At 40.0% G+C, this 23521-nt stretch overlaps 1 protein-coding gene across 5 annotated transcripts in view; it reads left to right on the forward strand.

Annotated features, from left to right (window-relative positions):
• The window catches only part of LOC131231946 (DUF21 domain-containing protein At4g14240-like), a 138911-nt gene that overhangs the window by 59083 nt on the left and 56307 nt on the right, over positions 1-23521 (forward strand). For 4 of the 5 annotated variants that reach the window (XR_009164577.1, XM_058228361.1, XM_058228362.1 and 1 more), the window contains exons 3-4: positions 13229-13312; positions 13401-13514. The exons of the other annotated variant lie outside the window; for it this stretch is intronic. Coding sequence is in view for 3 of the 4 variants with exons in the window: in XM_058228361.1 (XP_058084344.1) it covers positions 13229-13312; positions 13401-13514 (198 nt within the window). In the remaining variant the exon portion in view is untranslated. The remainder of the gene's footprint in view (positions 1-13228; positions 13313-13400; positions 13515-23521) is intronic. 5 annotated transcript variants of the gene reach the window in all.

Genomic DNA, 23521 nt, shown 5'->3' on the forward strand with positions numbered 1-23521 from the left:
GCAGAATATCATCACTCTTTAACAAGGAGATAAGAGTATCGGAAATCATTATTCACCCTTGCGAGGCATGTGGGAAGAGTTGAATGTATATAAGCCCCTGTATACCAATTATGAGATTGTGAGATGGCAGAGAGAGGAATTCTGTGTTGCAAAATTTCTCATCAGTCTTCATCTTGAGTTCGAGCCTATCCTAGCTCAGATCCCTAGAAGTAGTGATATCCCATCCATTACTGAGGCATTTACTCACATTCAACGTGCACGTAGTGTATAGAGTTCTCCTTTGTCAGATCGTTTTGGATTTTTTTTTTGGCATCCGATAGAGGAGACGAGGGAAGTCGTGGTGGCAATCATGGTTGTAATGGTTGTTTTGTTGGTAGAGATTAAGGGAAAAGTCACTTTGGAGGTAGAAATAATTGCAGAGGTCATGATTAGCCACGGTCATAGTCATGGTAATCGCAATGCACTTATTGTGGTCTTAGTAACCACACAGCTGATACATATTAAGACCTTATTGGTAAGCCTACTTGTGTGAATCAAGTTCGGTATTCTGATGATGGCAGCAAGTGCTATATCGCTAAGTCTATCTCCTTCGTTTCTAAGCCCAGTACTACAAGTGATACAGTTACACTATTTAAGGAAGAATATGTGATGTAGGACCGATGCATGAACTCAAATATTGTGTGAGATCAACCAACAAAATTAAATTAATTAATAAAAAAAAAACAACAAAACTTGCTACCGTCATCACAAATACCAAAATCCCAAGAGGAGATCATGCATAATTAAAGCCTAGGTTACCAAGCAGCATCCTATAAGACCATTAAATAAGGGAAACTATGATCTAATGAATGTAAGGACATCCAAATAGCATAGGGTTTAAGCCTATTTCAAAGAAGGTCTAATACTACCTAAGGTGAGATTAGGGTTTAGGGAAATTGGCAAAAAGTTGAAATTAAGGTTAATGGGGTAAGTTAGGTAAAGGGGTTAAAGGGTTTAGGTACTAGGGTAAAGGAATTAGGGCTTTAGATGGAGGGATTGTAGGGATTTGGGTCTAATTAAAGATTGAGAAGATCTAAGGTTTGGGAAATTGGGGAAATTGGGGGATTTGAGATTTTTAGGGTTAGGGTTTGGACTAGAGAAGGGAGGGTTTTGTTGTATGGGTAGTGGAAAGGAAAAGGAGCAAGGGTGGGGCCGTACGACCAACCCTATGGGTTCACACCTCTGGCTATACAGTCACATGTGTGGGCTAGGTAGGTGGGGTTTTGGGTTTCTAGGTTTTGGCTTGTCGATGAATGTTTAAGGGATGAGGATCGAGAGGATGCTGATGGATGTAGATAGAGGGGAAAGAAGAAACAAAGAGCTTCAAAGAATACCTTGATTGTTGATAAAGAGATTAGAGTGTGGGGGATAGAAGGAAGCCTCACACGTCCGTTGATGAAGATAAGCTTCGCATCGATCTTCCTTCCAATTCACATGGAAGACACCCTCACATCACATGAAGATTGGAGAAGAAAACACTTCCAATTCACATGGAAGACACCCTCACATCACATGAAGATTGGAGAAGAAAACAAAGAGTTATCTTCTCCTTCTTTTTTTTTTCCCCACAAAAACTAAGCAATGAGGAGTCACACGCCCCCCTCTTTTATAGCTTTAAGACATTTCCAAAATTACAATTTAGGTCATGTTTAGTGAATTTTGACCAAAATAACCCTAATATAATGAAATATCAAATAAAATCACTCATAAGGTGTACAAAGTTTAAATCGATCACAAGCTAAATCTTAAAAGATAATAATGTCCAATGATGATGAAAATGATCCACAATCAATGGCCCGATCATGTAAGTCATGTGATCCAATGGCCCGATCGTCACGTCCCTCAAATCCGACGGTTCGAATCGCTCCGTATAGCTACCCATGTGCATCCTCCCAGTGTGGGGTCTTCCTGATGCTCGTACATGCACATGGGGTCTTCAACATGATCATGGGTACTCGTCTAGCCACAGAGAAATCAATGCGGCCCACTTCCTCCTCTGATACCTATGCAAAGGTGTACGTAAAGTGATGTCCTCATCAACTTTCCTCTGCCAAGAAGAGTTCGCCTCTTGCGGATTAAAACTCTTGTAGCACTCTAAGATGTCGGGATCGTAAGTCTGCAGCTCGTCCCCTGTAATCCAGGTGCTATATGAAATCGGCATGTGCTTCCACTTGATGAGGAATTTCTGAAATCCCCCATGGCGAGTGGAAACCGCTTGCGCATCGAGTATGTCTTCAACATGTTCACTTCGAGCAGGCTACATACAGAAGATCTTAGAGTGGTTCAGGATAGAAAATTCAAAAGTTGTTGAAACCCCTATGGACAAAGCTGCCAAGTTAGATAGAAAATTGCATCCCCATACTGAAGCTGAGAAATTGGCTATGTCCTCAATACCCTATGCTTTGCACCAGACCGGATATTAGTGATGCAATTGGCATAGTCAGCCATTATCAAAGTAACCCAGGATAGTCTCATTGGCAAGCCGTTAAACATATATTTTGCTATCTCAGAGGAACGGAAGACCTAATGATGTGTTATGAAGGCACGAGTCTCGAGCTCAAAGGATATTCTGATGCCTCATGGGGTAATGACGCCGATGAAGGAAAGTCTACTTCAGGATATGTCTTCTTACTCGAAGGGGAAGCAATCACATAGCCGAGTAAGAAACAGATATTCACATCTCTTTCATCCATGGAGGCCAATTACATTGCATGTTGTGCTGCAGGTCAGGAGTGTGTATGGGTTCGCAAAATTTTACTAGGTTTGGGTGTTGTACCAAGCCTTCGTCAACCTATGTCGTTGAAGATAGACAATACTTCTGCCATTGACTTGGCAAAGGACTCCAAACACCACCAGAAGTCCAAGCACATTGAGATCATGTATCATTACATCCGTGATGAAGTGAGAGATAAGGTCGCCCTTAGGTACATTTCTATTAAGGAGATAATGGCTAATCCTGAGAGTCATAACACCTACCAGTTGATGCTTTGAGATAGTATTCGATGTCTTGCACCACTTGGTATATGTGCTCCAATGTGCCATCGTCATGAGAATAAAGTTCTTGTTGGATCTCGAATCGGAGGCTCATCCTGAATCTAGACAATGTAATCATCGGGTCCTCAATGTCACATCGCATCATGTACTCCTCGAACCTAGCGATGTAGTCTGACACTGTCATGGGTCCTTGGTGTAAGGCCCGCCACTGGTCCAGGAGCCTCTAGTGATAAGGGAGAGGGAGATACTTTTCTTTAAGGACCTCTTTCATCTTAGCCTAGTGCACAACTGGAGGTTCTCCTCTCCTCTCAATTTTACGCTCCATGTTGATCCAAAAAAGTTTAGCTTGGCCCAGTGTTTGAATTATCTTTGATAGTATCGAAATATATACGATATTATATTTATCTATAGCTTGGCGATACCAATAACACTGGTAGTGATACCGATAACACTAGTAGGATCGGAAATTCCAGGTATTAGCAATGTATCGCCAAGTATTGCCAACGTATCAATATCGCTAATGTAATCGCCAATATTTTCAACTATGTAAATTTTAGGTGTCGCTTGTATTGCCAATGCATCAATATCACCAATGTATTGCCAATATTTTCGACCATGTAGATTCTAGGTAATGCTTATATCATAAGTGTATAGACGATATTTCAACAATCTCGCCAACTTATCGATATCATCAAAAGTTTGTTTATTAGCAAAAAAAGTATTTCTATTTTTTTTTTCCATTGGCACATGGTTGTATGTAGTGTTCAATTTGTCATTGATAATATTGATAATATCTCGATATTATCGATATCACAACATGTGCGATGTTGAGACCACAATCTTTCGTTTCCTTTCCAATTGTTGATGATTTCTTGGTGAAATATCATGTTGTTGATATTTTGCATTATCTATGGATATTTGGATGGAAGGTTAGATGGTTAAATAGGTCGGATTGGATGGTTGGACTGATTTCTTTCAACGACACATGCTTTTAAGGCCCCATTAAATGGAAACTTGTTATGTATGCATTCTTTTTGCAATTTTTTAATTTCTAAATATGCAAATATGTACATTTTAATATCTCCTAAAGTTTCGCTGAAAATTCCACAGTTTTTCTCATGTTTTCCCCGCATTTCCAGTTATCAGCGATATTATCGGTGATATTGATATTGTTTCTGTATCCCTGGCCAGCGAAACTTTGAACACTGGCTTGGCCCCTTAGCTTCATCTTGGCAAATCTCACTTGATGGGCATTAGTCATATCATACTTCTCAAAATAGTGGTCCATGTCTGCCACCCAATCAAGGAATGCTTTGGGGTCCAAGCGACTATCAAAACTGGGAGCCTCAACTTTTACACCCTTCTTGACTTATGCATTTGGATTATGACGGTCATGATGTTCCTCACGTCGTGGTTGCACTTGTGCTCGACCATGGCCCACGCCTTGGCCACAACTATGCCCTCGCCTAATAACTTGATCTTCAGATTGAGATTGAACATCTTCCCTAGTGTCGGGGTTTGCCTGTAGGCAGGCCTCAAGTTGATTGACGTGCGCATTGGTCACAGTTAATTGAGTAGTGATGGTTCTATTGTGCGCTTCAATGGTCATCAGACGGTGATTCATAGCATTAAGGGCCTCAAAAATATGCTTTAGATTAATTATGGGTTGTAGACCAAAACCACGTCCAGAATGAGTGGCCATATACAAGGAAACTCTAAAAGGAAAACCTAGATCCTGGGACAATGTTATAACAATGATAAAAGTAAAACTAGTGTTTTAAGTATCGACGACATCGGCCGATATATCCCACAATATATCTTGTATACCACGTGTGTGATACGAAACACACATGTAGTGGGATATATCCCACATGTTCAATCTGGTGTGCATACTTAATTTTCAATCCTCTTTTTTTTTTTTTTTTTTTTTTTTTTGTTGTAAATCATGTTAAATCAATGTCAAATTATTACAAATCCATGATTTTTCATGTAAATAGATCGGGAGCTTTGATTTCGAGATTTGGAGATGGGCCAAGTTGTGGAAAATTGAAAAAATAAAATAAAATAAAATCAAAATTTCTCAATTTCTCCCAAATTATGTGTCCAAACATAAAATCAAACATGTATGTAATCTGATCTAGTGATTCTTCTTTTCCTCTTGAATGTATTGCTTGTGTTTCCACACATCTTCTTACATTTATACATTATATCAATGGGCTTTGAATATATTTGCATCAATTCAGTTAGACAACGCATAGATTAGGGCCCCATACAAAGAAAACCTATTATGTTCAATTGTTTTTTTGTAATGTTTTGATTTATAAGTGTGTATTGATGCTTTTCGTAACAATCATTGAAGTTTCATTGAAAAATTCGACCAATTCCCTTGTTTCCCCATGTTTCCAACAACATCGATACATTACGCGATACAACCAATATATCCCATCCGAGAACCGATACATATCCGTATCCCAAGGGTGCAATAAGTAATGTGATGTTGATATTTCGAACATTGAGTAAAACCAACCTAAAGATCAAATTAGACACACTAGAAACACTAATTTGAAAATTCAACAAGCCATTACCCTCAAATATTATGTTGAAAATTCAGCAGGGCAGTAATCTGAAGGTGCCAAACAGAAAATTCAACAGTGTAATATGAAAATTACAAATTGAAAATTCTGCAAGACAATCTGATATTACTATGCTGAAATTAAGCAATGGTATAAGTGGAAACAGTAGCTGAAAATTCAGCAGTAGGATACTCTAATTTTTTACCCTAGGTTGTATTAGGTTTTCTACTTTGAAATAGACTATGTCACGCCCCAAACTCGGGAACCGGGCTCACAAAATTCACAGCTGCTGAATCTTGTGCGGACGGCCTCCGTAGTACCCCATTCTCGGCTCCCAGCTCCCATGCACCAGGTTCTAATCCTGGGATCCTACATGGAGGATTTTCAGGGTGAATTTTATTTTATTTTATTTTTATTTTTTTGCAAAGGAGCATAATTGCAAGTATACCCAAGTCACCAAACATCATCACCACATATCCACTAATATAATATTTGAGTACAGTGCAGAAAGGGAAATACATCATATAACAAAATTCCAAAAGATCGAGCACATGCTCCTGCCTCATTGTTGCTGCAATGTAGCATAACCTGCATGTAATGAACATGCGTAAGCTTACTACGAAGCTTAGAGAATGCTTGCGTGTGTGCACAATGCATGTGCCAAGCATACAAATGTCAGAGTAAGCGGAAATGATGGAAGGCGAAACTGGTAAGTCCATAAATGATGTTAGCCATACTAAGGCTATGCAATGCAAGGCCTACATGGCCGAATGTCATATGCTTGAGATGCTACGCAAGTATGCCAATCCTCAACTAGTCCACGTATCAGTACGGTTCATCACTCACCAGGGTCTAGTACACTCCAACACTGGTTGTCGCCCCATCGCGCGCATGACCAAGTGAGTGAAAGAGACCTCATTATCCGCCTTGTCAGTCGTATGCCAATGCCCACTCGGCTCGTCGATAGCGGACCCATTTACGAGTTGGTCAAACTCAAACTAGCTTACAGCCCTCTACCCTCGGGTGAATAAGGTCACACCCCTTTTCAACCGATCACGACAAAGTGGGTGACACGGCCTACTGGTATTCGGCACTCGGGCGCTCACGTTATCCACTTGGTCTCTACGTTGAAACATCCTACTGGTACCACAAGGGTTTAGGGACTTTCACCCAAGGACATCCATAGCGCCCTAATGCTAGAACAAATACTTCCGGTATCTAATCTGGCCATCCACGATATGCCGGTGGAGGCCATAACCTTGATGTCGCTAGGGCGTAAAGTGATTATGACATACAAGATGAGAAATGCATGAGTCATACCATCTAAGTCATGCATCAAACCTGCGCGTATAGCACGATCATGTGCGGCAACCCTATGTCCCTATCTCATATTGAGTCCCCTAAGTATCTCAGCCCATTGGCATATGCTATGATCAATCACCACCCACAACATGCATACGAATGATGCATATGGCCATATGTCTGGACATGATGTCATTATACTAAGCATGTTCTTAGTGTATCCTACCAGGTCAAGTACACTAGCATGTTATCAGACATATCAGACATTAATCGGCCTTAATCTGCACATCATATACAGAGAGTGGGAACTGAACGACATGCCCCACTAGAAATATAGAAGTCTATGTGATATGGCCTACGTTAGACTAACATCAGCTCCTCATGTAGCCTGCAAGGCATGAATAGAATATATATAATAAGGCGGGGTCCACTGGGAGTGACGCAGATGGACACCCACATGCACAACACGTGTATCATTCAGCTACCAATCCATTTGGGCACATGGCCCACTAATGATGTCCCGAAATAATCAGATTATCAATGACATCACTATAATTACTTTAGTAGGATGATCCGCACCGTTTAATCATTACTAATGTAAATTGACGATTACAGATCATTGGTTAGTCATTAGGATGTGATCACATGCTCATGGCCCATCTCAGTCTTGGGACTTCATCAGTTCAGGCAAAGTATATGCCTAAATGGATTTAATAAAAACATAATTTCAACATTTACACGTTAACTAATTTAAGGATTTGAATTAAAGATGCCAAATATAACCAAAGACCTAAGGGATCTTGATTCCAGGGATTCCCAAGTCCAAAGGATCCCAAAACTAGGGATTCCCCAGTCCAAGGAATCCCAAAACCAAGAAATCCCAAAGTCCAAGAGGTTTCTAGCCCCATATTACCCTATGGTGTGACCCACCTAAGATTTGGATCAACTCGAGTTTTGGGCCCATGGCCTAACTTGGTCTGCTAAGACGGATGAGCGGAGTGGATATGATACATACATCATGTAGGGTCCCATGTGTGGGGTGCAGCCCAAGGAGGCTTCCTCCCTCACGTCCCAGTGACACTTTTCTTTTTCTTTGTTTCTCCTTTTTTTTATTTATACACCATCAGTGCGGGCCCCACGTGGATTTTCTACTCCGTTCACCGCGTAGTCCATCTCGAGCGTGTTTAATGGGCTCTGATTTGGGTTGATTTGGACGAACAGGGACTCCATAGTGGACCTTGGAAGATTTCAACAGCAATGGTTTGTTTCCCTCATTACAGCCCACTTGAGATTCGAATCCGTCTCATCTTTTGCCCAAGGCCTAAAATCATCCTGAAAAGATGGTGGATGGTGTGGATTCAATATAAACATCATAACAGGGCCCCACTTGTGAGATCCAAAATTGGCCAAGAATGGGTTAACTTCCACGTGCATGGCATTCATGTATTTTTTATGTTGTTAGTATGTTTTGCATACACTATTAATGTGGGCCCCAAGTGGATGATCTAATCCGTTCACCGTCTTGGCCATCTCGAATGTGGTCAAATAGACTCTGACTATGACTTGTTTGGATGATCAGGGACTCCAAAGTGGGCCCTAGAGTGTTTCAATAGATGGGCATTGTTCCCATTAGTACGGTCCATCCGACACTTAGATTTGCCTCAAAATTTACCACATGGCCTAAATTTATATGGAGAAGATGGTGAACAATGTGGATTAAACAAATTCATCATGGTGGGGTCCACATGTGGGGCAGCCCAATGAGGCTTCCACCCTCACCGTCACTGGCAAAAATGTCCAGTGACATTTTTTTTTTTGTTCTTCTCTTTCTTCCTTTATTTTTATTTTATTCTACTATGTGGGGCCCATTAATGGATAATCCATTTCGTCCATTATATTGACCAACTCTCTATGGACCAAAGGAGTCTAATGATGGATAGGTCCACCACTTATACACACAATAGTAGGCCTTAAAAAGTTCCAACAGTGGAACGTTGTTTCCCTCGGTACGGTCCACTAGGAACTCAAATTTGTCTCATTTTTCGACTCATAGCCTAAAACTACGTGGGGAAGGTGGTGGACGGCATGGATTAAACAAATACATCAAGGTGGGGTCCATGGTTGGGACGCCCCCACCCTACGTACGCATGGTTGATGTGAGGGGGTGCTCCCACTCCCACCATCGGTTGTGGTGTGGTCCACTTGATGGTTGGATCGGGTAGATTTTTGGGCTCCATGGCTAAACTGAGCCAGCAGATGGATGGATGGTGTGGATCTAAGAAATACATCAATATTAGTCCCATGAGTGAAAACTCATTCCAAATTAACATCCATGCAAAGTAAGAAATGACGTGGGTAACCCAACCCCTTAGCATTTGTGGTATGGCCCACCTACGATTCGGATTAGCTTCATTTTTTAGCTCAATGCCTACAATGAGAAGGGAAATCGGATGGACGGTGTGGATGATATATATATATATATATGTGTATATATATATATATATATATATATATATATATATATATATATATATATATATATATATATATATATATATATTGACACACACACACACACACACATCATGATGGAGCCCATGAGTGAAGTTCACATGGTGGCTTTGGAAGGTAATTGTGCCAGAGACAAGTCTCTGGACATTTTGTGTCCAGCAACGATGGTGCCACTATCCCTCTCACTTTCTTGTGTTTTAAGGTGAGGTAGGGCCCACCTAGGAAATTCACTCCATCCATTTGAATGTCTAACTCATGGTGGGGCCAAGAAGCTTTGGATCACACCCATTTTTGGTGTATTTTCACCATCCAAGTGTTCTTACACAATTAATTGGTTTAAAAAAGAAAATAAATATCACAGTGGGCCACACAAGGTGGTCCACGCTATGATAGCGTGCGGGACACGCTCTCCAATAGCGTGGCCCACTTGTGGGTCCCACAACACCATGAGAATAAGAAAAGAAAGGGAAATAAATCCGGCCATCGGGGTGCCCCCCCGCCATTATAGGGTCCACCACATACTCAATACATGATCAAGGTGGGTCCCACATTTATGGGCCCACCAAAATAGAGAAATCACAGAGAATGGGAGGGTCAAAACCCTCCCATGCACTCACTTAAAAGGATGGACGGTTGGATCGTCTCGGATCTGCGATCGGATGGCCCACCAAGCTCTTCTTCTCTCCTAACCTCCTCTAATCACTCTTTTCTCTATTCTCTTATTCTTACTCTCTTGATATTTCCTAATACACTCACAAGCTCTCTTTCTTTTCTCTCAATCTCTCCCTAATCTTTCTTTCTTTTCTCTCTTTCTCTCTTAATTTCTCCCTAATCTTTCTAATATTTTTCTCTCTCTTAATCCCTCTCTACTCTTGCTAAGAAATGGTAAAAGATGAGAGGGAGTTAAGAGTGTTTTTGTGGTAGAGATTTTAGGATAGGAAGGGAATAAGGGAAAGATGGAGGGGTAAAGTGGGGAGAAAAAGAAGAAAAGAATCATGGCTCGTATAGGTAGGGGTATGGGTTGCATGAGAATGGCATGGGTTTGTTTGACTATTAGGGAGAGTGACATGAGTGATGAATGATTTGATTGATGGATGGGTTGATGGATTGATGGATGGATTGATTGATGGATTAATTGATTTGACAATATTGGGCTTTGTGCAAGTGGGACCCGCGTCAGTGTGTGGCCCACCTCGGATTGTACCAAAACTGTAACTTCTAATCTAAGGGTCGAAATGGGGCGTGCCGCGCGGCGTTGGAATCGTAGCGCCTGCGCAGTCACTAAGGTACAAGTCTCGGTGTATTGCGGTACAAAAATATGGTAATGATCAAAACTCATTGATTTGGTTCGCCGGGAATATGCCGTTGTTTAAGTAGAAGTGTACGGAAGGTCTCGCGAGGTTACGGGTCTTATAGACTATATCCCATGCTAATTGGATGTCCCTACATCCATTAGATTCTAGTTTCATTTTATTTAATGATTTTGTGTAATGATGTTGGTAACTTAGGGTAGGATCATGCATGATGTTCTTTTGGTTTTCATGGGATTCGTGATGATTATGGCAATGCTTGTGTTTTTTTGTTTGTTTGTTTGTTAATTGTCTTAATTTTACTACTTGATCTTACATGTTATTTGGTTCATGCATCTGTTCTGCATCAATAACACTTTTACCCCCATCACAAAAGCCCTCGAGCAAGGCAACCAAGTGGAAAGAAGAGAGTAAATCTCCCGTACCCTCGGGAAATCCGATCCTCCAACTTCCACAGATACATAACTTTTTGGATCATTACCTGTCAATAATTTATTGAATGAATGGAAATTCCAGACCGATATTGGCATGTCCCATTCATCCCTTAAAAGCATTGAACATAATACTAATTTGCCTTTGAATGTGGACATATTAGGTTCTTCCATACGGTGTTCGAATTATCGGTATTGCCACAAGTTTCGTTGGCCGGGGATATAGAAACAATATTGATATTGTTGATGATATCGCCAATAACTAGAAATGCAGGGAAATACTAGGGAAACATGGCGAAAACAATGGAATTTTCCTTGAGAACTAAAGGAGATTCTAAAATACACAAAATTTGCATATTTAGGAATAAAAAATTTGCAAAAAGAATGCATACATAGTAAGTTTCCGTTTAATGGGGGGCCTAAAAGCATGTGTTGTAAGAAATCAGTCCAACCATCCCATCCATCCCATCTATCCATCCAACCATCAAACCTTTCATCCAAACATCCATTGATATTTTAGAATATTGACAACACACGATAATTCATCGAGAAATCATCAACAACTAGAAATGAAGCGAAAGACTATAGTTGCAATAACAATAATATTGTGATATTATCGATATTATAGTCAACAAATTGAACACTGCATACAACCATGCATGTGCCCATTAAAAAATTGAAATGGAATTTTTTTTAATAAACAGATTTTTTGCGATATTGTTGCATTGGTGATATTATCAAAATATCGCCGATACGTTGGTGATACAAGCGACACTTGGAATTTACACAATCAAAAGTATTGTCAGCACATTGGCGATACTTAGTGATACATAACCAATACTTGGAATTTTTGATACTGCCAATGTTATTGGGATCACTACCAGTGTTATCGGTATCACCAAGTTGAAGATATGGCTAGTATCAGGGATATTTTGATAATATTGACGATACTTCAAACAATGCTTCCATATGCATGTACTCATGCATTCATAAGCACAATGAAATATGAAAATACTTAAATTAAATACAATAAAGCCCATGAAAAGCAAATTAAAACTCATTTCCTCTTATAGCTGATGTTAAAAAGTTGGAAGTAAATGATACAACATGAGCAAGAGTCACAAGGCATTCTTCAGGTTGATGATTAATGGAACATGGAATCTATAACAAAACCCAAACATATTTACTTCAATGACAAAAATGGAAGGAAAGAAAATTGTATATGAATGTATGTTGGGAATATATCCCGGAGTATTTTGTCATATCATGTTGAGGAGTACTTTGGTGTCCTAATTGTCAGCACAGAAAAAGCAGCCAGGTCACACTGTGTGTGTGTCTCTACAAGCATGTGTATATCCTCTCTTTAATTCATGCAACTATTGTCCATATTTACATTCATTTTTATAAATTTTATATTTTTATATTTCGATTCACCTTCTATGTCCTTTTTACAGATTCCATGGTTTTTGGATATATTGTACATGCTCTAGAGATCTGAACTGGTATATAGAACCTCAGGGATCAACATCTTTATTGATAGTGTAGGAGGGTCATTGATAGTGCAAGGTGACTTAGGCATCATTGAATTATGACCTCAACTGGGAACCAGCTTTCATTTGTAATTTCATAAGAATCCACTGAAGTTCTTTAGATATCACTTTTCAGCATGTTTCAAGAGAGGCAAATTGTCTAGTGGACTGTCTATCCAAAGAAGGGGCTCTTACATCTTCTATATCTATTGGCGATTCCTTGTACTCCTCCCCCTCCCTTTTCTGTATTTATTTAACAAAATCTATCCATTTATCGATTGAAAAAAAAAAAGAAGTTCAACGCAACCTCAGTCTCTGCCATTTAATTAGCCTTTGCAACTCTAAGAGAGTGTTTTTCTTGTCTGTCATTCAGTGTTGAAAGAGGAACAGATATTCACAGAATGTACTTTAATTGGTTTTAATATAGTTTAGTTGGATGCTTTTTGCTGATTGAATTTTCTATCCTTTTCATTACGATGTAATCTCCTATCACGAACTTCTTGATGACAGTATCTTGCTTGGTTGATTGCTACCTGTAGGGCCTTCCTATATGTCTGGACCGGATTTTGCATCCACTTTTTGCTATTGTAATGTCCGTAACATTGGTTCTAGCTTTCGGAGAGGTACTGGTGTTTTAAAACCATAATTTAGGTTTGCAATTTTATGATTTTAATTGGATTATGTAAGTGATCTTCTTCCCTTCTTGTGCAGGTTATTCCACAAGCCATTTGTGCAAGGTATGGACTTTCTGTGGGAGCAAATTTTGTGTGGCTCGTGCGTATTTTGATGATCATTTGCTATCCAATAGCTTATCCTATGGGGAAGGTAATTTCAACAATAAGCAGGTGAATTTTGGTAATATTTAGGTAAATAAATGTTCTTGTTCCAGGTTTTATTTATTTTTTATTATTATTATTTTATTTTATTTTTACATAATTGTTTGGTCATTGGAAACTTCAATAAACTAGAAAGATAACGACTACTCTTGTTATAAATAGACTTAGCTAGAAATTTGCAATTTTGTTTTGTTTTGTTTTTGTTTTTTTTTTTTTTTTTTTTTTTTTTTGTTTTTTTTTTTTTCTAATAGGTACCTTTAATATGCTTTAAATTGTTAGATAAATTCAACTTAGATAAATAAGGGTTTGTTATAGTGGCAACTCCTCAAGTGTGCCTCTGGAGACCTTGATTGTCTTGTGACAATGCTAATCAATTTCCACTCCACTATTACACTAGATATATTGAAAAAGGACTACAAGTTGAAGTGTAAAGTCCCTTGATATACATTGATACACCACACTCTGATAGCTTAAGCTTTTAGAGTAAATGGTTGTTTGACATGGTATCAGAGAGGAAGGTCCTATGTTCAAATCTTGAAGAACTTGGCTATCCTCCTTCGGATCTTGTTCCTCTTCACTGTGACAACCAAGCGGCCATCCATATTGCTTGTAACCTAGTTTTCCACGAGCGAACCAAGCATATTGAGGTCGACTGTCACTTTATTTGGGAGAAAGTCGCTTCTAAGGAAATCGTTACTCCTTTTTTTCGATCTGGGGATCAACTTGCTGATGTTCTTACAAAGTCTTTGAGTCGAGATGCTCTTCATCGTGTTCGTGACAGGTTGGGCATGATCAACATCTATGCTCCAACTTGAGGGGGAGTATAGAGAATGCTAGTGCATTGTGCATGTGGTTGGTGGCCCCTTTTAGTGTAAGTGCATGTGCACACTTCCCTCTTCTACTGCAGTGTACTATATGCTTTATTATAATAAAATATTATGTGTTAGGGCAAGTAAGCCTAACACATCATCTCTCTCAAACTCTCCTTCTTCTTCTCTCTCTCAATATTCTCATCTCTTCTTTACATTATCATCATCAAATCATTCTCTACTCTACATGCCCTCCCCATCTGTCATTTTTTTCTTTTTTCCTAGAATTTAAAATGGTTGTAGGGGATTTGGTTTCGCTCGTGTAGGGGATTTGGTTTCACTGGCCTTCAGATATGGTCCCCCTTGCTACTACTGCTTGTTATTGCTTATTCGTGGTTTTGGGCCAATTCAACAGTGAGGAGACATTTGGATTGAGGTGTAAAGAAAAGGAAAAACTCTTTTGTTTAGTTTATGTGATAATCTTTGCTTTTTGTTGTCTGGTTGAAAAAAAAAAAAAAAAAACCCTCCGAGGCTAAAGATAAAACCACTTTTTTTTTGTCAACTACAGGTTAAAGGAAGAACGTACATGGGAAGCACTTCACCCACTTCCCATCAAAATTTCTTATGATATGCTACAAAAATATTCTTTTCGAAAGCTTGCAAAAAATTTTGACCGCCTTAAATTGTGGGAGATTATGATTCCATGAGATGGACCTATCCTGATACTTTTGTGCCGGTGGTGTTTGAGCATGAAGCCTTCAAAGCTGTGAAAGTGGTTAAATGGGACAGATTTGGACTAAGATCATTCTTATTTAGAGAACTGGATATGGCCAGGAGGTGCTATCTAAAAGGAAAGAAAAGGCCCATGAAAGGGAGGGGGGTTCTCAATTGCACAATTTGGGGGGAGACTTCATTCAGTTGTAGCAAGCAATACTCTCATTCGGCCAGGGTTAAGAAAGCCTAAATGAAGTGGTAAAATAAGCCTGAGTCATTATATTGTTGTATGGGTCGTTGACAAATTGGGTGAAATACAAACGGTAAGAGGTTGGAACTCCAATCACTCAAGAAAGTTGGAAATGGCAGTGTTATCGGGTATTATATGATAAAAAACACAATCAGATTGTTAGCGATTGAATATCAACAATGCAGATTTCAAACCCTAAATATAGATAAATTTGTTGAAGAATTCCAAGGTGTGGATCCAGCTTGGGAAGATGGTAAAAAATGCTAAGAGGGGGAAGATACTTGGCTGAGGGATCCTTACGGCATCTACAAGTGGTTTGATTGGTAAGGGGAAAGGGGCAGTCAAGATGAGTATGATTTAGTGATAGCCCTCTTATTGCATGGACGTCAAAGACTGTCTTTGCTTTGGGTGATTGTGTTGGTAAGGTTGATGATATCCATAATCCAACTCAAATAAACTATGATGGAGTTAGTTGGATTTGCTTCATCTGAGATTTGGAATCTCCAAGCTTGGGAAGGAAAGAAATGCTTTAATCATTGGGTTGAGGAATAGTGCTGCATTATTGAATTCAAAAAGGAGTTGGTAGTCGTATTACTTCAAACCTTATGAAAAATTTAAGTTTGTGGGGAGAAAGACAAATTGCTAAGTTTCTTCACTTACCTTGGCTAATGGTGGGGTTGAAAACAATAGTGTGGAGACAATGCCATACCAAGTTCGTGCTTTCCTTGTCATGGAACTAGTAAGGTATGGATATAAAGAAGTCGATTAAGACACCGAGGACGACAGTCTTTGTCAGTTGAAAATTGAAAGGAAAAGATAAGTGCAAGGGTTGGTGGACATCTATTCATTCCTTTTTAGAAACCATCGAAAGAGACTTTTGAAATTAGAAGAAATCAAGTTGAGGATATTCTAGTAATTCCACTGGCAGAAAACAATGACAACCAGGGTGCTTTAGTAATTTCATTCAAATCGGTAGTCTCACATTAGGCTTATTTGCAAACCATCGGTAATACTTGTGCGAGGGGCAATTGTGTCTTTCGGCAAGGGGACAGGTGTTATTTGCAGTTGATGCTCGTAGATCCTCTTTTAGCTCCACTGACAGTGAAGGAAATGCAGGAAAACAAATATGGTGTGGTTTGGAAAGAGCAGTTTGGGATGGACTTTGATTAGGAAACAAAGGAAAGTTGTATTCAACATTCAAGGAAGCCTAATAACATATGAAACAAGGACCAAAAGTGGAGTGCAATCTTTGCAAAATAAGGATATATGTTCCCTAGGGGTGATGGAAGAAGAGGACCAGGGTAGATACCCCATTTTTCCCATTCTTATTCAAATTGACCGAGGAGATCAATCCATCTATCAAAAAGGCTGTGGAAGAAGTGGAAGAAGAGGAGGAAGGTTCAATAAGAGGTCATGTACCTTTATCTTGAAATAAAGATGAAGAAAGAGAAGATGGAGAGATTGAAGAGGAAGCGGAGAGGATTTTCATTGTACCTCCTCTTCTCCCTTAAATCTTTATTTATAAGCTTAATTACATCCCTAATTTCAATAGATTACAATAAGCAACTAAAAGAGATAAAGACTAAATAACATTAGGAAACCTAAGCCTAATCTCCTAATACGGTACACCGTCGATGTACAAGATTCTGTGTATGTCAAAGGAAATATCAATCTACACAGCAGATTTACAGCTTTACAGATTTACAGATTTACAGCTTTACAGATTTACAGATTTACAGATTTACAGCTTTGCAGATTTACAGATTTACAGCAGATTTACAGCTAATATCTACAGCAGATTTACAGCTAATAGCAGATTTACAGCTAATATCTACAGCTTTGACTGATATGACAGTTATACAGATTTATTCCTTCCTTAATTAGGATATATTAGCTGTACAGTATATTTAGATAGATGTATATATGGTAGGGGCTGAAGATCAGCTTGTATTTCTTCCCTAAATAGCTTGTAATCTACCTATATAATGGGCAATTGTCAATGAAGAAAGGCAGACTTTTTCAAAAGGACTCTAAACTGTCATGGTATCAGAGCTATAGCTCTAAATTTCCATTTGTCTCGTGCTCTCAAGTTTCTTAGTCTCGGTTATTCTTGTTCTAGTTCTGTTGACCTCATGTCTTCCGATAAGTCTGATGTTTCTTTGATTCGTTTCAATGGCAAGAACTACTCTGCTTGGGCGTTTCATTTCAGGATTTTCGTCAAAGGTAAGGAGCTGTGGGGACATGTTGATGGCAGTAACCTAGCTCCTGACAAAGACAAAGACAAAGACCGACACGCCAAGTGGGAAGTCAAGGACGCACAAGTTATGGCATGGATTTTGGGATCCGTTGAACCCAACATCATCTTGAACCTTCGATCTTCTCAGACTGCAGCTCAGATGTGGACATACCTGAAGAAGGTCTACAGTCAACAAAACACTGCTCGTCGTTTCCAGCTTGAACATGAATTGGCCACTCTCCAACAGGATAGTCTTTCTATCTCTGATTTTTACTCTAGATTCACTAATCTTTGGGCTGAATACACTGATATAGTTTATGCTGACTTACCATCCGAAGGTCTTAGTTCTGTTCAATCTGTCCATGAAACTACTCAGAGGGATCAATTTCTAATGAAACTAAGGTCTGAATTTGAAGGCACCAGATCCAATCTTATGAACCAAGAATCTGTCCCCTCCTTGGATACATGCCTAAATGATCTTCTTCGCGAGGAACAACGCCTTCTCACTCAAACCACCATGGAACAACGACGATCTACATCTGTTCCTGTAGCCTATGCAGCACAAGGCAGGCCACGAAGCAGGGATATGAGCACTGTTCAGTGCTTCTGTTGCAAGGGATTTGGTCATTATGCTGCAAATTGTCCCCGAAAATTCTGCAACTATTGCAAAAAGGATGGCCATATCATCAAGGAATGCCCAACTCGACCCCCCAAGAAATCGGAGACAGCATATACTGTCTCAGTTGGCTCTTCTAGTGCGGGTAGTTTGGTGAATACAACACAAAGTGCTCCTGCTCCTGCTCCCGTTTCAGTCCAACCCGTGACCCCTGACATGATTCAACAAATGATCATTTCTGCATTTTCAGCTTTAGGACTCTCAGGTAAACCCTTCACTACATCATCTCCTTGGTACTTTGATTCCGGGGCTTCCCATCATATGACAAACAATGCTGCTTCTCTTACCAATGTAAACAAATATTTTGGAAATCTCAAAATTCATACTGTTGATGGCAATCATTTACCTATCACGGCCACTGGTGATGTTTCCTCCTCTCTCACTGATGTCTTCGTATCTCCCGGTCTTACCACCAATCTTGTGTCTGTCGGTCAGTTAGTTGATAATGATTGTAAAGTAGAGTTTTCTAAATCTGGTTGTGTTGTGCAGGATCAACAGTCAGGGTGGATGATCGCGAGGGGGCCTAAAGTGGGACGTCTTTTTCCTCTTCAATTTCCTTTGTCTTCTTTTTCTTTGCCTTTTGTCGCTTGTAATTCTGCTCATGTTGATTACCGAGCGTGGCATAAACGTCTCGGACATCCAAACTCTAATGTACTTCATGCTTTATTGAAATCTGGTTTTCTTGGGAATAATGAAACACCATCTCTTAGTGTTGTTCAGTTTGATTGCAATTCTTGCAGACTTGGCAAAAGTAAAACTCTACCCTTTCCTTTTCACACACCGCATGTTGTCAAACCTTTCGATCTGATACATAGTGATGTGTGGGGTATGGCACCAGTCACTTCGCATGCTAATTACAAATACTTTGTCACTTTTATTGACGACTATAGTCGTTTCACATGGATTTATTTCCTTCATTCCAAAGACGAAGTATTTTCTGTTTTTAAGATTTTTCATGCATATATTCAGACACAATTTTCGGCCCATGTCAAAATCCTTCGTTCCGACAATGGGGGTGAGTATATGTCTCATTTGTTTCAGGACTTCCTACAGAATCATGGCATCATCTCTCAACGGTCTTGCCCTTCGACACCTCAACAAAATGGAGTGGCTGAAAGGAAGAACCGTCACCTTCTTGATGTGGTTCGCACTCTTCTGTTAGAATCTTCCACGCCCTCTCGATTTTGGTGTGAAGCTCTTTCCACTGCTATCCATCTCATTAACAGATTGCCTTCTCCCACATTGAACCATGACTCACCTTTCACCAGGTTATTTGGTCACCCTCCAACTTATTCTAACCTTCGTACCTTTGGTTGTGTCTGTTATGTTCATCTTCCTGCACATGAACGCACAAAACTTACGGCTCAGTCAATTAAATGTGCTTTTCTAGGATATTCAGTACAGCAGAAAGGTTTTCTTTGCTATGATCCAAATCTGTGTCGCATTCGAGTTTCTAGAAATGTGATTTTTTTCGAAAATCAATATTTCTTTTCTACCCATCAGGATCATGTTTCTCCTTCATTTTCTGTTTTGCCTATGTTTCCTAACTCTCTTGCAGATCTAGTCCCTTCTAAACCTCTCCTAGTGTATCGACGACGCTCCACCGCCACTTCCCACCAACCTTCAGCACCTCCTGAGCCCCCTCAAGCTTCTTCCCCGACTGCTGCTCCTGTTTCAGCACCTGCACCTCCCTCTCTCCGACTCAGTACTCGGGTTCGTAGACCCCCAGATAGGTTTGGTTTCTCTTCTCCTTCATCCTTCACAGCCACTTTGTCGTCTATTTCTCTTCCTTCATCTTATAAACAGGCAATGAAGCATGAGTGTTGGCGAAAAGCAATTGAAACCGAACTTCTCGCACTTGAAGAAAACCAAACATGGGATGTTGTTCCATGTCCCTCCTCCGTGAAACCCCTTGGCAGTAAGTTTGTGTTTTCTATCAAGCTTAATTCCGATGGGTCCATAGATCGTTACAAAGCTCGGTTAGTGGCACTTGGCAACAAACAAGAATATGGTCTCGACTATGATGAGACCTTTGCACCAGTCGCCAAAATGACCACTGTCTGAACTATACTCGCTCTGGCTGCATCCCAATCCTGGCCCTTACATCAAATGGATGTTAAGAACGCATTTCTCCACGGTGATCTCAAGGAAGACGTTTACTTGAAACTTCCCTCTGGTATGCCCACTTCCTCACCTACTGATGTTTGCAAACTGAAACGTTCTTTGTATGGTTTGAAGCAGGCACCAAGAGTATGGTTTGAGAAGTTTCGATCCACTTTGCTTAGTTTTTCTTTCACTCAAAGTCAATATGACTCCTCTCTTTTTCTACAAAGGACATCCACAGGTATCGTCGTCCTCCTTGTTTATGTGGACGATATCGTCATCACTGGCTCTGACTTGGAGGCAATCTCTGCGGTTCAGACTTTGTTGAATTCTACATTTCACATGAAAGATCTTGGCCAGCTCACCTATTTCTTGGGTTTAGAGGTGCATCATCAGCCGCACGGTCTCCTCTTGCATCAGCACAAGTATAGTCAAGATCTGGTTCAGCTAGCCGGTCTCACCAACGCTACTTCGGTTGACACCCCCATGGAACTTAATGTGAAATATCGACGTGACGAAGGGGAGCTTCTTGAGGATCCTACTACCTATCGGAAGTTGGTTGGTAGTCTTATCTATCTAACCATTACCCGACCAGACATCTCTTATGCTGTTCATACCGTCAGCAAATTCATGCAAGCACCGAGGCATCTCCATCTATCTGCAGTCCGCCGCATCATTCGCTACATTCTTGGGACATCTACTCGTGGCTTATTCTTCCCTTCTGGTTCTTCACTTCAGCTACAAGCCTATAGTGACACTGACTGGGCTGGCTGCCCAGACACCAGGAAATCTACTACCGGCTGGTGTATGTTTCTTGGTGATGCCCTTATCTCTTGGAAATGCAAGAAGCAGGACCACGTCTCCAAATCATCTACTGAGGCCGAGTACCGAGCCATGTCTGCAGCATGCTCCGAGATCATTTGGCTGCGTGGTCTCCTCACAGAGCTCAGTTTCATTCCCGTACATCCTACTCCACTCCATGCTGACAACACTAGTGCCATCCAAATTGCCGCAAACCCAGTCTATCACGAACGCACCAAGCACATCGAGGTTGACTGTCACTCAATCAGGGAAGCCTATGATCATCAAGTCATCACTCTTCCCCATATCTCCACAACTTTGCAGATCGCCGATATCTTCACAAAATCCATGCCTCGTCAGCGCCATCATTTTCTCGTTAGCAAATTGATGCTTGTCGATTTACCAGCATCAATTTGAGGGGGGATGTCAAAGGAAATATCAATCTACACAGCAGATTTACAGCTTACAGATTTACAGATTTACAGCTTTACAGATTTTGATTCTGATTTTGATTCAGATTTACAGCAAATTTATAGCTAATATCTACAACTTTGACTGATATGACAGTTATACAAATTTATTCCTTCCTTAATATGACAGTTATACAGATTTATTCCTTCCTTAATTAGGATATATTAGCTGTACAGTATATTTAGATAGATGTATATATGGTAGGGGCTGAAGATCAGCTTGTATTTCTTCCCTAAATAGCTTGTAATCTACCTATATAATGGGCAATTGTCAATGAAGAAAGACAGACTTTTTCAAAAGGACTCTAAACTGTCAGTGTACACCATGAGCGTTGTGTAAACCTTAGGTGTATATGAATCTGTGTGCATGCTAACACCCCCCCCCCCCCCCCCTGCTGGAGCATGGATATTGTTCATGCCGAGCCTGAAACTGATGCTCTTGAGGCACACTGTTGACGTGGCTTTGGTGAAGACATCGACTAGTTGATCTTCTAAATGAACAAAAGGTGATGACCGCTCGATTTTCACAATGTATTGGAATTGAGGAAGATGTTGTGAACCCCATATCTTGAAGAATAGCTTTAACCCATAGAAGTTCACAAGTTGCATGGGCCATTGCACATTATTCAGCATCAGCAGAGGAGTGGGCAACAACAGATTGCTTCTTACATTTCCAAGAAACTAGGTTTCCTCCTACGAATGTGCAATACCGTATAATGTAGCATCGATTAAAGGATGAACCAGCCTAGTCAGCATCACAGAACCCGCTAATATTCAAATGGCCATGATCTAAAAAAAGAAGACCATGACCAAGAGCAGTTTTCAAAAAGAGAAGGATTCAATAAACTACTTCAAGATGGTGTTGACAGGTTCGTTGCATAAACTGGCTTACAATTCCAACATCATATGAGATGTTTGGTCAACTAAAGCTGAGATAAAGTAGACGACCCTCTAGACGATGATACATGCCTAGATTATCAATTTTGTCTGATTGTCCGTCATGGATTATCAATCTCGTTTGATTATCTCTTATGCAACTTATGATTTACCTCAATAAGGATGTCAGCATGACAGGCACATAGCAAACCTACTTCGGTTAGCAGATCAAGCACATACTTACATTGAGATAAGAAGATTCATGTTTCAAGCGAGTTACTTCAATTTCAAGGAAGTACTTCAGCATCCCTAATCTTTCATCTTGAATGACAAAGGCTGGGAATTTCTTCACATTATCTATCTCAATTATGCTCGAGCCAGTTAGAACAACACCATCAACATAAATGACAAGATTTGTCATGTTACCATCCTTGTGTTTTACAAACACAAAGTGATCAAAGGTGCTTTTAAATCCGATATTAGAAATCATATTTCCAAGCTTTTTAAACTTGGCCTAAAGAGAGTGTTTGAGGCCATACAGAGCTTCTTTGACGATGACAAACTTTTCCAGTCTCCCCCTTGGGCTAAAACTGGGAGGAAGGCCATGTATATTTCTTCATGAAAATCGCCATGTAGAAACGTAGTTTTGACATCCAGTTGATGCAAAGACCAATTATAGTTTACAATGATAGACAAAAGGATACGAACAAAGTTTAATTTTGTTGTCGGGGAAAATGTTTCACTGTAATCTTCACCATACTTTGAGTGAAGCCCTTGGCAACTGGCCGTGATTTGTATTTTTCTGTTGAACCATTAGCCTTGTATTTGACACTAAACACCATTTCAATTTGATGATATGTTTGCCTACTGGAAGAGGGATTAATTCCCAAGTAATTTTTTTCAAGGGCAGTCATCTCTTCATCTCTTCTTCCATTGCCATTTTCCATTTAGGATCACTTAGGGCATCTGCAATCGTGGTTGGTATACAGACAGACAATATAAAGGAAAGGTATGATTGATAAGAGGGAGAGAGATTTTTGTAAGATACATAGTTACCAATG

This window comes from Magnolia sinica, chromosome 17, assembly GCF_029962835.1.
Source record: "Magnolia sinica isolate HGM2019 chromosome 17, MsV1, whole genome shotgun sequence".
NCBI lineage: Eukaryota > Viridiplantae > Streptophyta > Magnoliopsida > Magnoliales > Magnoliaceae > Magnolia > Magnolia sinica.